Source organism: Ailuropoda melanoleuca, chromosome 1, assembly GCF_002007445.2.
Source record: "Ailuropoda melanoleuca isolate Jingjing chromosome 1, ASM200744v2, whole genome shotgun sequence".
NCBI classification, from domain to species: domain Eukaryota; kingdom Metazoa; phylum Chordata; class Mammalia; order Carnivora; family Ursidae; genus Ailuropoda; species Ailuropoda melanoleuca.
This window is the reverse complement of record NC_048218.1, coordinates 100,491,705-100,509,557: the sequence shown is the minus strand read 5'-3', so window position 1 is coordinate 100,509,557 and position 17,853 is coordinate 100,491,705. Positions and strand designations below refer to the sequence as shown.

Sequence of the window (17,853 nt, the reverse complement as noted above, 5' to 3'; positions counted from 1 at the left end):
AAAAGCTCTTTACCTCCCCAACTACTGCCTAAAAGCATTTGGATAGAGAACCTGCTGCAGGAAGAGAACTGTCACCATAGATAACTACACTAGGACATGAACTAGGTATGGGAGACAGGGAGGAACGTAGCAAGGCCTGTGTGATCAAAGTCCTCTATGTCCCATGGCTTCTGAGTGGCCCGGCAGACACTTGTTTACCAAACATTTACTCTTTTTCATTTTCCTGTGAATTGCATTCCTTCCCTTTGAAGTCCCAGACCCCTGCCCCCTTCTCCTTAGATCAGAATGACGGCCCTCCAGGAATTGGAGGACTTGGCACACACGTAGGCACTGACCCTATAACCTCTTAGAGGAGTGCCAAATGAGACCCACAGCAGGCGGACACTTCAGTCAACAGGAAGGGTACCCACATACACATGACATCATGTTTGAACACAAAGTAGTCAACACTTATTATTCATTTTCATTAACTTTACCTTGATGAAGGACTCATTATTGGTTGCTATGTACACTCGAAAAGACAAGGATGGGTTATGGTCAATGGCTTTGTAGAGAATCACAGCCCCGTGGTGGTAAACTGTTTCTTCACTTTGAATAACAGGTCCCACAGGAGAAAGAGAGCTCACACGCCATTTGACATGGGTTGTAGAATGATCCACAGTAGCTTCTAACAAGGCTCCAGAACTTTTAACATGTAAGACTCTGAACGTCATGTTGGCATCATGGTCTGTTAAAATATGAAGGTAAATTAGCACTCGAGGTGGTACACAGGCTGCACACATACTCTCACATATACACACACGCACATACAAATTAGACTTTTAGGAAACAAGTACTTACGACCCAAGCAGAGGGAATGTGGAAACTGAATGGAGGTAAGACAGGTTGGGTCACATTTAACATCAAATAAGGGTCCACCGACAACCCAGGGTTTAACAACCAGGTCTGCATATTTGCTCCAGGACAAAACGCAATACTTGATGTCAACTTTTCTGTTAACCTCAAATATCAGACCAGTTTCCGTGCACTGGTATGTTCCCTCTGTGTCCAACTTCAGTCTGCATTGGACAGATAAGAACACCTGTTTAGTCCTATGTTTGGTCAGAAGAGGACTTCTTAAAATCATCTGTGTTTTAATTTCACTGTTTTAATTTCATTCAAAAGCACTAATGAAATTCTACAGCATTTTGAAGAAGCATCACTACCAGAGAAAATAGCCCCAGTAATGACAAAAAGTGTGTGAAGTTAGTTACGTTGTTTGGTGTTTCCCTACTGGGGTCATTTTTATGTACGAAGTTAAATTACTGATGATGTTAAGTCTTCTCTATTCGCAATTACTTACAAAAACTGTTCCTGGGAAAGGAGCCTGGGGGTCACTTGTTCATTGTGTTTCTGGAGAAAAAGTACACACATATAAGCAAGTAATACACAAGTAAATGGTATTTTCTTTAAGCAAATTAGAGAATCATATTCTATAATGAAAAGATACTTACATTTTCAGCATTACAGTGCTCACAGTAAGGTTGGATTTTTTTAAGTTCTAAACGATAGAGAAAAAGTTTTACTTATATGAACGTGATAGGCGTTTTCAAATACAAATTTCTTAATAAATATATGTGATATGACCAGATGACAAAATTTAAAGGAACATGCCTCCCAGCAATAACAATACCTAAAAGAATATTTTGGAAAATGTCAGTTTATACCTGAATGTGAATGATCTTTGGGCAATTCTTTATCCTCCCACTCTTCCGCTGTGAACGAGATCATCACACATGCATTGGCACAAGTCAGTCACTGGGTAAATCGTGTGCTACTCAAGCCCCACCTTCAGCTTCCCAACCAACAGAACTTTCAACACGTATTTAAACACCTCCACGAGTCAATCCAATGACACATGACACGTTAGGTCTGTCAATCCCACTGTAAGTCTAAGGTGTGAAAATGAGCTTGAATGTGACTCGAGTTTCAGTGTACCCCATTTTGGCACATAAATCTTTACGTGATCTTTCTATGCGGCAGCAAAGGCTCTGTCATCATCCTTTACACCTGACCCTCTCATACAAGCGTGGGAGAGAAGCAGGGGAAACCAGACGGTAAGCGCATTGCCCGGTTCTTACTCTGAGCAGAGACTTCCGTGCAAGGCCCTCCTGGCTCCCCATCTGTGAAGACAAGAAGGGGTGTCTGAGCAATCTCTCCATTAGTTCTACCTCACCGCGGCCAGTGTCTCCACGGAAGAGCTGCAGCCCCCACTGAAGATTCATTCATGGCCCAAGATAATGCTTGGCTGGCATCAGCCCTCCGGCTATTAGGGTTAGAGATTAGCTTGGACAGAATTGACAACTGATTTTAGGCACATTTAAACCAGAACGACTGTCAGTCTTTGATTTAGCATGCAGATTCCTTCCTTATGGCCTTATATGATCTGGCTCTCCATTACCTCATCCCCTGCCTGCCTCCCCGCACCTGCTGCCCTCCAGTCACTACCGGCCATTTCTCCACCCCAAAGCACACCCCTGACTCAGGGCCTTTGCACGTACTGTCTCCTCCCACAAATATTCATGTCGCTTGCCCCCCCCCCCGCCCCGGGCACATCCTTGTGGTCTCAACTCAAACATCCCCTTACCTGAGAGGCTTTCCTGACACACATGCACACTTCCCCTCCCCCTGCCTGATATACTCACTCTGCCCCCTTCATTTTCCTTCAGGGCATCTCCCCACTCAGCACACTGTAGGTTAGTGTTTTCCGCTTCCTGTTTCTCTCCCTACCAGAATGTAAGCTTCACGAAGACTGCATCCCTAAGGCCTGGTAAGTACTCAGTCGCTATTTTCTGAATGATTAGAATTCCATAAGACAAAAATGTATTAAAAGGGAAGAGCAGGGGCGCCTGGGTGGCTCAGTCGGTTAAGCCTCTATTTTCAGCTCAGGTCATGATCCTAGGGTCCTGGGATCGAGTCCCACGTTGGGCTCCCTGCTCAGCGGGGAGCCTGCTTCCCCCCTCTCTCTATCCGCCTCCCACTCATGCTTGCTCTCTCTGTCTCAAATAAATAAATAAAATCTTTTAAAAGGGAAAGAAAGAAAGGGAACAGCAATGATTTTTTCTATTATCTACACTGGACACTAGTTGCATGAGCTTAGGCTCTCTGGTGATTACTAAGTCTCCCCATGCTTCACTGTCCACACGTATCAAATGGGGATTAGATAATAACACCACCCCAAAATCTAGGCAAATTAAACGACTATTCCCTAATGCTCAGTAATTATTAGATAACTATTATTAACTATTATTTTGCTATGGTGATTGGTGGGACTTATTAAAAAATTCAAGAATTCTAGACAACAACCCTGTCACTTAAGGCAAGACCTACTGTGTCAAATGTTTGGTTTTATATTGTAAAGGTCTAAACAACCTTGGGGGGGGGGTTACCCCATGGGTAAGGCACTCCTCAACACATATACAAGGTCCTATGCCATCACCAATGCCCAGGAGATACAGACACCCCCCAGGATAGAGTTTCAGCCCAGGACACACAAGCTGACTGATCTCCTGGCCTATCGGGCCAGGATCCAGGGACCAGGACTTACAAGAGAACCAGCTTTTAAAAATAGCATTAAGGTAACGTGGCAAATAGAGACTAAAAGTATTCGGAGTCCTGGACTCAGAACACCATAGATTTGAAATACTGACCCAACCCCTGCACCACCATTCTCCAATCATATTTCCTCAGTCACTGTCCTATAAAGGATCATAAAACTCTAAATTATTGATTGGCTATATGTCTACATTATATTTCATCCACACCCCATGGTTTTCTGCCTTAGGAGCAGAGAAAGTGAAAGAGATCAGAGAATCCTAACCACCGAGTCTCTGACCAGGTCTTCCCAGCCAAAGCAGAGAAATCGATGCGGTTCTCCCCAACTCATCAACCACAGCTTCCCTTCAATCCATATGACCCAGGTGACCCCAGAGTTCATGCCTGTGAGTAGAAAGCATATCCACTCAGGAGGAGGATGGGTGGGCCTGCGTTGCCAGATAGCCCACAGAGGAGCAGTCATTCCAAGGTAGCCCACCTGGTCTTTCCATCTGACCTGAGAATGGAGGTGAATGGGAGGGTACCTCTCTGATCTCTCTCCTAATGGGAAGGATCAAAGACCTTTCAACAAAGGAAATAATCTTGGGGAAGGCAGGACCTCTTCCATGACCTGGGGCTCCAAGGACAAACATCTTCAGCCCACCCACAGAAGATGCCAGGGCACTTTGATTGCCAAAGAATACTAAGATGTCTAATCCATCCAAGGGCCAGCCCCTCCGTGCTCCACATATGCCCTGCTGACCACACTGACTGCAGCCGCCCACCCGGTTTTGAGGCTATCTTGAGTCTCACTGACTCCAAATGCCTTCTACCTACACTGCCTGCCTGGGCGAGGCCTTGGCCCAGGCCTAGCTCCTGGATCCTGAGAGTCCTGACTCTGGACTCCATGTCCCTATGGCCCTTTACTCAGTTATTACCAGGGATAACATCAGAAACCTGGTCCCAACACCAGCTTTCTAATTTCATTTCTATTTTAACCCAATCTATGGAGGCTGGACTTTTGACTGCATTTTAAAGGATGAAATAATCCATAATGTACAGAGAATTGGGGGTGAGAGGGCTGGCACACATTTTTTCTTTATGGGTATCAGAATATGACATCTCCACGAGGGTGCTACACACATTATTACAGCTTATCAGTGTATAACAGGACTGCAAGAAAATTAGTTACCATCACAGGTTCTCCACTGAGAAACTGCAGAGAGAATCAGATTATATACAGGACTTCTGAGTGAAGAGACTTCATTTATTTTAAAGTATTGCAAAGGAGCCCTCTGACTGCCTTGCTACAGTGTTCACAGGCAGATCATAGTCTAAGAACTGGGGGGAAAAATCCTACACTAAAATAAAATCACTTAAAATACAAGCTTAGTCACTCACAAAACTTTAGACAAAAACCATATTTTATATTTAGAATCTACCCCCTTCAAGTGGTTTCATACTCAAATTGTTCACGAATAGCTAGAACAGCATGCCAGAAACTCTAAACCACAAATGGTCCATTTGCAGCAGCAAAGAGTTCAGTCTGCCCTAATCTGTGAGCAGCGAGCACCGCAGAAGGAAGCGAGGGCCGTCTGCGGCTGCGCTGCAGATTACGCCGGCCCCTCAATCTCTCCTCCTCAGGGAANTCAGGGAGCCCAAGAGCAGAGCTGCACACGTACAGTCTCGGCCTCGATGCAGATCACGAGCACATGCTTTGTACGCCCGGTGTCGTGAGCTCGCATTTTCAGAACACGGAGAAAAGTTTCCTAATGTTTACCTTCATTTTGCACAGAAACAAGAAAACGAACAAGCAATCGGTAACTTAAAAACCCCAAAGGCTATCCTTCCCTTTCTTCAACAACAAAAAATAAAATCGAGAGGAAGGATATACTCACTTGTTTGTTCTGGCTCTGGTTCCTCATTATCTACAAAAAGAAAAAATGTCTAAATCAAATTCTTTTGACAACCAAGAGGAAACACGGGCTAACGGGAGAATAGGTAAAATGTTTGGCTTTCGCCAATAGCAACCATTTCCTGCCTTTCTTCTTCAGCTCATCCTGTTCTCCCACTTTGCTTGCCAACTAGGAAGTGTTTACCATGTACGTACCTCTTCAGGACTTTACAAAACCACACTGGTAATAGGCCCTCAAACAATATAAGGGATGTATTACTTTAAAATAAAAATAAAGGCTCAGAGGTTTCACCAGAATTCCATAATTAAGGGAAGGCATACATTACTCACCAGATTCACTTTCAGAGCTGCTCTCAGAGCTGCTGTCCTCTCCTGAATAGAAACACACCAGGGGAAGTACACAGTGAATAAAAAATAAGAACTTTTCTTTTTAATTATACATATTATAAAATAGATCTGAACTCAACAAATTTCTTCTTAATTTAATAAATTTTCATTGAGTCCAAAACTAGTCTGGTTCCTGTAAGAGGGGGCTTATTTTTCTTTGGAACTGGATGAAACATACTTGAGTTATTTAAGTATGAGCTCCAAACACCCTCTGGCTGCAGTACCCATTTCATCCGGTTGTTGCTTAAGCCCTACCCAGCCATGACTTGCCCTCACTGCTCCTGTCTGGCTCCTGCATTTGCACATCTGGACAGTTCACACGCATGAGGCCAAGGACACAACCGGGCAGAAATTCTGGAGTGAACATGCCATTGACCGAGGCACAGGACAAACGTAGTCCATATTATCCAACTACTTCTGGAAACAGTGGTCCCCAAGAATGCTCCCTCCAGGGGAGCCTGGGTGGCGCAGTCGTGAAGCGTCTGCCTTCGGCTCAGGGCGTGATCCCAGAGTCCTGGGATCGAGCCCCGCACGGGGCTCCCTGCTCTCCTGGGAGCCTGCTTCTTCCTCTCCCACTCCCCCTGCTTGTGTTCCCTCTCTCGCTGGCTGTCTCTCTCTGTCAAATAAATAAATAAAATCTTTAAGAAAAAAAAAAAGAAAAAGAATGCTCCCTCCACTTTCTCACCCCCAACTCAGTGCCTCAGCTCACTGCAGTCACACTTCTGTTCCTACAGCTACTTGGAAATCCTCTCCCTGATGTCCCTAAAGGACCATTAACCTCCAGAAAACAGCTCCCACAGGTAGACACTCGCTCCTGCCCACATGGCCCTCCCGTGAAGTCTGTCCTGTTCTCCTAGCTCTCTCAGGGCTCTCCACTGGCGGCCCTGCAATTCCTCTCTGCCACCACTGCTCCCCCCGCCACTTACTAACACCCCAGGCCCTACTCCCCATTCACAGGCTCCTCTCCCCTCAAGAGCCCTCAGAAGGCATAGCACCCACTCTCCAATCGGATCTGACCTCCATCTCCAGGGAGGCCTGGACCTCTCCCAGCAGACCTCAGGGGCTCCCCAGGCCCCACCTGCCGTCAGGCTCATTCCCCCACTCCCACTCCTCATTCCCTCCTCCTTCCAGTGTCCAGACACTGCCTCCGCCTCCACACAGGCTGAGGATTCAGCAAGTACCGACGCGGAAAGCTGTTAGCATTATTCTCAAAGCCTCCCTCCCCGTGTCCATAAGGAAGGAGTGGAAGCAGTTACACGGAGGAAGGAAAAGATCTGAGAATAATGATGAGAACAACAGTAACAGCAGCTAATAGCTTGTTTTGAGTGTTCCGTGTGCCAGGCATGCATACATGTTTGCTCCTTTACATGCACTTACTCATATTTATTTACTCATTTTGTGCATGTATACTTTACATATATTTATGTAAAATGCTTCACATGTATTTACACATTTCTCCTCACGACTGTCCAGTGATGTAAGCGGAGGCCAGACCGCCCCTGCCATACCACCTGCCCCCAGGAAGTCTGGAGCTAAGATTTCAGCTCAGGCAGTCTGGCCGGAACCTGCATTCTCAACCACTTACACACATGTTCCACTTACACACATGCTTATTATTACTCTAGCAGATCAACCCCTGGGAGTTGGTGACTGACTGGATGTGGGCAAAGAGGGGGAGTGGGAGGCAGGTTCCTGCATGAGAGGGTGCCTGGCTGGAGCGTGAGGCACGGACTATGTAGGGACAGATGCTGGGAAATCCAGTGATGGGACATGGCCATGGTCCTCCAGGGCTAGAAGCACAGAACAGTGCCTCTCAACCTTGGTGGTACCTTGGAATCACCCGGAGAGCTTTCTCAACACATCCATGCCCTGGACTCAGCTCTTCCCTAGAAGTTCTGATTTAGCTGGTCTGGAGTGGGTCCTGAACAGCAGTATTTATCTTTAAAGTATCCAGATGATTGCAACATGCAGCCAGGGTTGAGAACCCACTAGCCTAGAATCAATCTATTTTAACCACTCCCCTGTTCCCCAAACTTGAATGACAGGATGATTGCCACTCCTTCTCCAAGCCTTTCCAGATACCTTCCCACTGCCTGGAAGTCCCTCCCCCAGGCCCCTCCTCCAGAGTGCCCAGGGATCTCTTCTGGCCCAGCCCAAAGTCACTTCTGCTGTCCTCCACCCCACGGAGTTAGCCACGCCTCCCCTGTGATCCCTCCTGTTAAATTTATCTGACTGGCAAACAGTGGCTGCTTGTCTCGCTGCTGGTCTGCCAGGCCTGGAGCCACGTCTTACCATCTTGATTCCCCAGGACCCATCCTGATACACATGCTCAATGCATGAACGAACATTTGCCCGGCTTCAAAGCACCAAGAAGACCAAGACCAGCCTGCTATGTCAGTTCCCTTGCTTATGAAAACTGCCACCTACCAAGCTGGAGCGGTTTGCCTCCTTCTTCAGTCTCTCCCTGCCCTTCGTGTAGGGAGGCCAGCTTGCAAGCCAGCAGTCGGTGAATGCCTGAAGGTAACAAACCAGCTGCAGTCCATAAATAAAATAAACTGCAAATGCTTCATACAGTGTAAGTTTTCTAATAACTCAACATTGACTTAGGAGTGCCATACCTTTTTCTTCTGAAGAGGCATTGTGATGGTCATCACTAGAATGAGAAAAGAAAAAGACTTTAAAAAACTGATACTAATTTTATATAAATTACAAAAATCTTCGAAATGATCATTATATTGTTTCCCCAGAAATGCTGCAAATTCAAGAACTCTATCCCACCTCAATGGTTTTCCTGCCCCTCTCATTCTCCACCTGTGGCCTGACTCCACCTACAGCCAAGCCAAACACATCAGTGGGACTTCTCGGGTGTGCCTGACCCCATTCTCCTCCCGTCACACCCCCAGGAGCTAGCACCACACCTTCAAGGTTCATGGGATTGCCATTCGTGCCCAGCCATCTGTCTTTCCTCTGTCACATCCCTAGGCACACAGTCCTAACCGCCCATCCTGCACTGGCCTCCAGCCCTCCATCTGCTTCTGTGAGTCACCCTCCTCCCAGATCATCTCGATCTGCCTCTCTGGCCTCCTCCCTCAGATATGGCACCCTGAGCACTGAGGGCTCCGGTAGCAAGCATGTAACTAGAAGGTCTCTTCCTTGTCCTCACTGCGGCCTGAACTCTCTGTACCCTAGGCACATGGTCTCCACCCTCCGGCTCCCCATTCTCCGCTGGACTCAAAGCTCCCTGGCTTCCGCTCTCCCACACTACCGGTGACTCTGGCCAACAGACCCAATGGGCCCTCTTCAGTCTTCAGTGACCACGGCCTCATTAGATGAAGTAGGTGGCAGGCTTTTCCGTGGCTTCCAGGTCCCTCCTTACCTGGTGTGCTGCCACCCCCCACCTCCCCTGTTGTAGTGACCTCTCCCCTCTCTGTGTGCTTCATCCCCTGGCTCCATCTGCTCCAGCCTCCCAGGTAGTGACATGACCTGGAGTCACAGCTGTGCACCCTCCTCTCTTCCCACTGCCTCAGGGCGCCCCTTCACACCAGGGTTTCTGGTCCTAAATCTGCACCTCCTTCGCGGGCCTCTCCTCTGAGCTCCAGGCGCCCGGGGCCTGGAGGGTACTGCAGTACTTTAAAATCATTACAGTCAGCACTCAGTCATGGCTTTCCCTCTTCATGAGAACCTGCCCGCCTGACCTGCCTTCGCAGAGAATCCCATCCTAGGGCACCTACCTGGAACCTCTGGCCATCACCAGCTCCTGCCCCCTCTTCCTCATCAAGCAGCCAGTCAAGTCCTCGTGAGCCTCCCTCGAGACATCTCTCAAATCTGACCCCTCCTCAACATACACTCTCTGCCTGAGTTCAAGTGCATTCCCTCTCTCTCTCCCTCTCTCTCTCCCTCTCTCTCTGGCTCTCTCCTGGTTAGTTGATGATAATTTTCGCATACTTATTATACGTGCCTGCAGTCTCCCTCTCTTGGCTCAGCATGTGACTATCAGCGTGGTCTAATCTTGTCTTTGCGTATACCCTTCTGCGGCTTCTCACTGCTCTGGCTAAACCTAAGTTCCTTGGCAGGACGTGCAAGGACCTCCAACCAGCTCCCTTGTCTCCCACCTGTGCGCTCCCCCAGAGTGAACGATCCTCAGTGTCCCAAGCACTCCCTGAATAACACACACACACATACACACGCACACACACCCCACTCTCTGTATCACCACCCCCCATCCAGGATCACTGCCTATGGCCTCGCAAGTCATGTGCCCCAACTCTGGGGGCTCCATGAACATGTACTATGATGTTGGGGTACCCCCTGGAGTTGTGTGTGCATATGACAGCTCTTCCCTCCCCTTGATGCCAAAACTCCTATTCATCATATAAGAACAGCACTTCTCAAGGTATAGTCTGAGGAACATTAGAGCTACTCAATGAGGTACCCTCTAAAAACAGTTTTTCTGGGCCCACGGAATCAGAATCTTTGATGAATAAATGAAAAGACAGGAAGAAAACGACGACGACGTTACTTGCACTTATTCGCGTTTAAAATCTTTATTTTCTCATTTAATCACCACAAAAAGCCTCTGAGGGGAATTTACAAATGCAAAGCAAGGCTGAGACAGGTTAATTAACTTCCTCAGGGTCACAGAGCTGACAACTAGAAAAGGAGCACTTGCCTCTAGGCCATTATAACTTCAAAGCCCATGTACTTGCCTGGCCCAATGCCTTCCCTCCCTGCCCACCACTCCACCCCCAAATCCCAACCCTGGTAGCAAACTAAAGACCAAGACAGCAAAGGCAGCAGACCAACTGCTTTCCCTTTTCCTCCTCTTCTTCCCCCAAGTCAGTTGGGACCCCCAGATGTTGTAAACCTCCTTGACTAAAGATTTTACACTGGTAAACTTCCCCGAGTATTTGGTATTTCCCAAGCTCCATGGTTCTAGGAAATACATATATTCTCATTTTCAGACTTAAATCCTTTTATTTTTTAATCCTCAACTCTTGCTCAAAAGATCAGGCTATGGTGGTGAGCTTGTGACTGGGAAATGCTTCAAGAAACTACGAAAGGCTAAAATATGGTTTTTAATGAAATGTATAAAAGAACAAGCCAACCATGGCATCTTTTTTCTCTTGACTCCTACCTCTTATAATGCAGCCACTATGCCTTTTAAGTTGAAAATAATTATGAGAACATGGATTGAAAGTTGGCCATTCTTACTGCACAAAATACTCCTAGTTAAAACCCACTTCTGTGTTCTCAACAAAACTGTGTTTTTCTCCTTCCTAGCACTTTCATTTTCCCCTTTCTGCAGCTGCTTATCTGTTTCCAGACATATATTCGTCTGCTTACGTATCACAACTTATGCTAACATCCAGAAACCCTCTGCATAAAACCTTTATTTTCTCCATGAAGTAGGTGAGAGTGAGTGGTGTCCAAGTTGAGATCAGTGAGGCTGTGGGGTAGAAGGCCAGCTCCCTGCACAGAAACACCGACACCAATCCCGGGACAGGGACTGGGAGGGGCTTAGACCCGCCGAGGAGCCCGCCCCCAAGGCGGCTCCCCGACCTGCCCCTGCCCTGCCTCAGGGAAGCCACGCGGGGCAGGCAGACCCAGAGGACCCACTGGGCTTCTTGCCACTGCATGAATACTAGGTGCCCACACTCTCTTCTTCCTTGGGCACTGCTCTAAAGTAAAACCACAGCAACCATCGCGAGAGATCACCCATTTCAAATGTTCTCAGTGTAATTCAGGGGCTGAAGGTAAGTAGGAAAGGGGCATGGACATCTACTCAGCCCTTGAAACTCCTTCAGTGTTGACATGGCCTCCGTCATTATTACTAGGTAGAATTTTACTGCAGTTCCAACACCAGCATCAAATATAAATGCTGCCTCATACCTATCGGCTTCCAGGCCCCAGACTGGTGCAGCCCCTTTCCCTTAGGGCAAGTGAAAAACAAAAACACCCTGCATCTAGGCACAGTAAAATCCCTGAGCTGCTACAGGACCGAAAGAACAGGTCTCAAGCCTCAAAGGGCTAATATTAAATGAGGGTGTTTATTACATGTTTGTTGGAAAATGTGGATTCTATGAAACTATGTGCAAATGAGTAAAACCAATTGTTGTCAGAATTAAGTCATCTGCAACGAAATGAAACCTGAGAGCAACACCAAATCTTCACGTAGGTGCAGGACCTTCAAACTTCCGAAGCGCTTTCAGACCCACGGGAGCACTAGCTCCTCACGCGAGCTCTGCCAGGTGGGCAGGGCAAGGACTGCCACCCCACATGCAGATGAGGATGCCTCAGCTCAGAGATGTTCCGTCACGTGGCCAAACCCACATGGGGCCAGTGAAGGACGCATGAGAACCAGAATGCAAGCACTCCAACCTCCGAGGAAGCCCTTCTCCCACCCCGGCTGCCAGCCTGACTCTGCAGCCTAAGCATCAGAATGATTTCACTCCAACCTGGCTCCATAAATAGTAAGTCTCCACCTAGAGATTTTTAACAATCCTTAAAGTAAAAATAAAACCAATATGATAATGACTTGTATTTGTTAAATGTTTACAGTGTGCTGGAAATTAAGCCAAGGACTTGGCATTATGTCGATTAGCTCATTTAACCATCACGGCCATCTTTTAAGTGCCTGACACTGGGCTAGTAGTATCCGCATTTCACAGAAGAGGAAATACTGCTCGGAGATCTTAGGTAACTTATCCAAGAATGCTGGTCCATCGGACTGCAGAGCCCAAGTCTTTATCAGTACAGTTTAACAACAAAAAGCTAAAAATTCTGCCAAGCAGAATAATGACAAAACAAGTCTTTCCTCCTACTAAGGTTCCAACTGCCTATGGAGGTAATTCTCAACTGTAGGTAAACAGAGTTTTTAGGCATAATTACATCCATAATAAGCCCCAAATCCTCTTCTAACTAACTTTTCACCATAATTAACCCTAGCGGTATTTTACTTCTTTTAGCCCCTATTAACCTTCTAGAAAAAGGACCATAACAAGGAAAGTAAAACTCATAAGTAAATCAGTTAAAGAAAGTGGAAAAGATTTTGTTAGTCACAAACTAGAGTTAAAATGCACAATCATGAAATAACTATACTTCCCAGGGCATAGTCCCAATGCAAGTAATATTCTCTATAATATAGATCTCTTTTCCATCAACTCAATTAACAAATGCCTATTTACCATATGCGAGGTGCTGCGCTAGGCAGAGGGGATATAAAAGTAATGCAAGACACATGAACCTTGTCCCCAGGGGGGCACCCAGATGGAGGAGGGAGACAGATCAGAAAACAAATACATCTGTATATGATGCAGGAAGAACAAAATAAAAATAAACATAAGCTGTAGTGTTAGCCCAGAGCAGGCTCTGAGGAACTGGGAAGAACTGAGCTCTTATGCTATGATCACAGGCATGTGACTAACTACACAGCCAATTAAGCCATGATGCTAAGACCATCTTGCATTTTCAAAGAGCGCTGCCTCACCACAAACAGGATCCTCTAGCTGTTAGGCTCAAAAAAGCTGAAAATGAAAAGAACCTACAAGATCTTCCAGTCTGATGCATCATTTTACAAGGGGAGATGGGAATCTAGGAGAGGGTAAGTGAATAAATACCCAAGATCACATAGCAAGTTATAAACAGACACAATCTCACAACTTGTGAGATTTCTTCATCAATTCATTCATTCAACTAACACATGTGGAGTGTGTGTGCCAGATAAGAGTGAACAAAGCAGCTGGTCTGTGCGTTCCCCAGCCCATCAGCCTGATGGGGAAGCCTGACTTCCTGTATCTGAGACAGGAAGTGCTTTGAGAGAATGACAAGAGAGCTCCTCTAAGATTGAGGAATTGGGGAGGGCTCCCTGGGGAAGTGACATTTAAACCGAGCGACAAAGGACAGCAGAAATGGACAAGAGAGAAGAACTGGGAGTAGTGGGGGCAGCTCTGATCTGAGACAAGGAAGCAGTGGATCAAGGTCCAGGAACAGGAGGAAAGCAAGTGTAGTCAGGGGGACACAAGCAGGAGGTGAAGAAGGTCAAGGAGGTGGAGAAATCCTAACTCTGTAACCGAACTGATGGTAACCCCCAGGACACTAAGTGGCAGTTATCCAACCTGCTGAGTAGTCCCTACATTTCCATCTTGGGAAGACTGATACCTTGAAAGCAGAGGAGGAAGTCAATAGTGCAGGGTCCCAGAATCTGCCATCCGCAACGTCTTACACGGGGACCGCCTGAACCTGTGCGACCCTCTGACAACTTGCAGGTTAAGACACTGCTTGTGTTGAGTCCAGAGGCCTAAGCATTTCCCCCAAGAAAACCTCAGTCCCCCAGGCCACAAGAGCCAGTCCCCCTGTCCAGGCAGTCGTAGTACTAGGTGACAAAAACCTCCCAGGGGGCTACGTAACTTTAAAGCCCACTCCAAGGAAAATGTCTTCATTCAGAACCGAGCTCTAGAAGCCAAAATCCCTTCCATACAAGCCAGGACAGAAAGACTTCCATCCGTGGGAAGCCATCCAGGACCACCCCTGGGGTAGATCAGAGACTCAACAAAGGGAAGGTGAGGGCAGGTGGGGGAGTGGGGACAGGAGAGATGTGGGAACCCTGAGCCACCAACTGTCCACCCCCTTGAAGATACTTCCTGAACCAAGCCAGCTTCCCATCATGACTTGGTTTCTTTTCTTCTTTCTTACCAAAGATCACCACTTCCAATCAGCTCACTCACAAAAGAAGCCATCCTATGGGTTTTTTTCTTCAGTGTTCAGGTCCCTGGAGAAGAGCAGTCTTAGGTTCCTCCAAAGGTACTTAGGGCTGGCAACGATGGAAAATCCACAGGGCTGGCTCAACAGGCTGGCTCCTTCACCTACCCGATCACCTTGTTAAGTGACTCTAACAGGAAAAAAATAATGGTGGAACTGGTAGTTCTTTCCGTATCAAAGGTTGAAGGATTCATTGCATATTATTTGTAATAGGCAAAGACTGGAAACAACTACCGTGCTCATTAAGAGTAAAAAATGGATGAACAAAATGTGATATAATCGTATAATGGAACTGTGAACAATGAGAATGAAAGAACTGCTTACATACAACAATGTGGATCAATCTCACAAACAATGTTGCATAAAACAAGCCAGACATGAAGATTATATGCTGTATGATGCTATTTTTATAAAGTTTACAAACAAGCAAAAGTAATCTCTTGTTCCTTTGAGAAGGAGAAGCAGGACTGTGAGTATCGGAGTATGAGAGGGGCTTCTAGGGTGCCATATTTTATGTCTTCACCTGGGCAGTGGTGAGCACAGATGTGTTCACTTCATGACGTGATGTGCCACTTAAAATGCTTGTGTTTTCTGTATGATTGTGCACACACACACACACACAGTTTCCAGCATCTTGGGAAACAAAAAGGAAAGTATCTAGGACTTTGGCTTTACAAGCTACAGTTGTGAATGGAGGACCCTGGTGGTGGAGGAGCAAGAGAAAGAAGCTAACTACATTGCTGATATGGCCTAAAAGGCAGCTAGCTGTGGGGTGGCAGAAATTGGGAGAAACAGTTTCAGGGTTTACTCCTCTCTTCCTTCTTGAACCTGTCAGTGAGAGCTTTGCATAATGTATCCTAAAGGGAAGTGGGGCCAGGAGAGGAAATCGCTAGAACCAGGCTGGCAGGGAGAAGGGGGGCAGGTGGGACATTTCCAGCAGTGAGAAGACAAGAAGGAAAGGAGGGAAAGAGAAGAGAAAGAAATCCTGAGTGCCCAGACTGAACAAGAAGGAGAGCTCGCCTGGGCTGAAGATGTGTGGGGTAGGGGAGTTCCCATGACTCAGCCCCGTAGAAGGAACTTCTCTTCTCCCCTCCCTGAGCCAACAACATCTGATGATATACACCCGCATTAATGGAGTTATTGCACTGCTATGCTGTCATCTGTTTACAAGGCTGGGAACTGAAAAAAACAATGAGTGTGAGTGAGGGTGTGTGTATAGCCAAGGATTCCACATCCCCAGCATCCAACATATGGTTTGGCATATAATTTGCAATGAAAAAAATGTCACTGAACACATAAAGGACAGAAAGAATAGGGTAGACATAAAGACTCTCTTCCTCAGTATTTAAAAAATCTATAACAGACAGCTTAAATGGCCAAAAACGTGAGACTAGAATGCTGTGCAGCTACAGAAAACTACAACGAACGGTAGCTAGCATCTGCAGGGTGCTTTACAGCTTACAGAGACTTGCACCTCACCTTTGGCTGTTACTGAATTTTACGGGCTTTGTTGCCGTGCTGAAACATGAAAATGACACATTAGCAACAATCTCCCTGAAGAGGCCAGAAAGATCAGAGATAGTGGACTAACCCCACGGAAAGAGGTGGCGAAGGTCCATATCCTCCAGGAATACAAGCAAGGGCTGGTAGCTCTGAGTGGCCAGCAGAAAAACTCAGTTAGCTCTGTTTGTGTAAATGACTGTGTTAACGTCACAGACTACATTTCAATTCACTTCCTCCCTTTAGTGCTTTGGCGGGGGAACCTCTACTTGTAGAGATAATTTAATTCAAAGTTCTCTTTAACATCACTCCCAAGACTTGCTATTGGGTGGATACCTCTATGAGAAGAGTTGTTGATGTTCAATGTGGACTCAGTTCATATCCTACTGTGGGTTTATTCATGATTCTCACATCAAGAAATCACATAGTAAAACCTATCAACACACAGACTTTTCTAGGTTGCCTTCCTGATTGCAACACTGTTTTAAAGAAAGGACAGTGGCAGAAAAACAAACCTCCCTCCTCCCTGTAAGAAACTGGGCCTGATCTGATGTTTAATGATCCACGAAAAACTGAAGTCCTGAACACTTTAAACCTTGGCAGTCTCTCCTTGCTCTAGCTGTTCCTGTAGAAACTTGGGTTTTGCAGCAGTGACTGTCCTAGAAGAAAATATTCCGCCGTCTGAATCCTTGCTGAGCGTTTCTGCGCTGCTTTGGGTGACTTCCTGCAAGCCCTTAACGGCAATGAGAGGATTACCTAAAGGATACATTTCACAAACCGCCCATCACACGTCTTGCCGAAACACTACATCCAATGATTAAAGCCTCCTTTTACTGATGACAGGAACTCTGGAGAACATGCCCACAATCTCCTTAGAGCACCCCCAAACTACCTCTTAATAAACATTCCCATGTAAAAAGCAACTGCTTTTAAATCTCTAGAGGGATGCCTGGGTGACTCAGTCGGTTAAGCGACTGCCTTCAGCTCAGGTTATGATCCCAGGATCCTGGAATGGAGTACCACATGGAGCCCCTGCTCAGCTAGGTGTCTGCTTCTCCCTCTGCCTACGGTTCCCCCTGCTTGTGCGCGCACTCTCTCTCTCTGACAAATAAATAAAATCTTAAAAAAAAAAAAACTTAAAAAAAATAAAGGTCTGGTGACAAACAGAGGCATTGGCTCCATTTACAGGAATAGAAATCCTTCAAGCAATGTCGATTGGAGCCTTCTGTGCGCGAGACCTTGTGTTAGCGCCACAGGGGGGGTGAGGGGCTGCCGGGGTAGGGCCTCCACACATGGGCAAGGGGGGCGTTAAGGGAACTAGTCCTACCCTCGACTCAATTTAAAACGCCGACAGTGTTCAGCAAAACCCCGGGCACCCTCCTGGAGCGCCCTCCCAAGTCTTCTTCCAGATACAGAGGGCGCAGGGGCTCCCGAGAGCTGAAGCCCGGGAGCCAGGGGCAGATGAGGACAGCAGAAACCGAGCCTCGGGGGCGGAGAGTCACCGCGGAGGCGGGAAGCGCGCGAGTCCACCCGCGGGGAGCAAGGGGGCGCCGCCGGGCGACCTGCCCTCCTCGGCAGCCGCCGGCCGCCCGCCCGCAGCCGCCTCCACCAGGAGGATGTGAAGACATCGGGCCCACCTGCCGCCGCCGCGGCACCGAGTAGCCGGCGCGGAGAGAAACGCGGCCGCAGGCAGCCGCAGCGCCGCCTGTAGGCCCCGCCTC

General features: G+C 47.2%; 1 protein-coding gene across 1 annotated transcript in view; it reads right to left on the bottom strand.

The window, feature by feature from the left end:
* The window catches only part of LOC105242177, a 36,863-nt gene that overhangs the window by 12,986 nt on the left and 6,024 nt on the right, over positions 1 to 17,853 (bottom strand). The window contains exons 3-12 of the mRNA XM_011237598.3: positions 8,494 to 8,528; positions 8,303 to 8,389; positions 5,819 to 5,860; positions 5,472 to 5,501; positions 2,121 to 2,162; positions 1,707 to 1,754; positions 1,494 to 1,540; positions 1,343 to 1,392; positions 841 to 1,058; positions 477 to 727 (exon numbers count right to left, since the gene is read on the bottom strand). Of these exons, the coding sequence (XP_011235900.2) occupies positions 477 to 727; positions 841 to 1,058; positions 1,343 to 1,392; positions 1,494 to 1,540; positions 1,707 to 1,754; positions 2,121 to 2,162; positions 5,472 to 5,501; positions 5,819 to 5,860; positions 8,303 to 8,389; positions 8,494 to 8,528 (850 nt within the window). The remainder of the gene's footprint in view (positions 1 to 476; positions 728 to 840; positions 1,059 to 1,342; positions 1,393 to 1,493; positions 1,541 to 1,706; positions 1,755 to 2,120; positions 2,163 to 5,471; positions 5,502 to 5,818; positions 5,861 to 8,302; positions 8,390 to 8,493; positions 8,529 to 17,853) is intronic.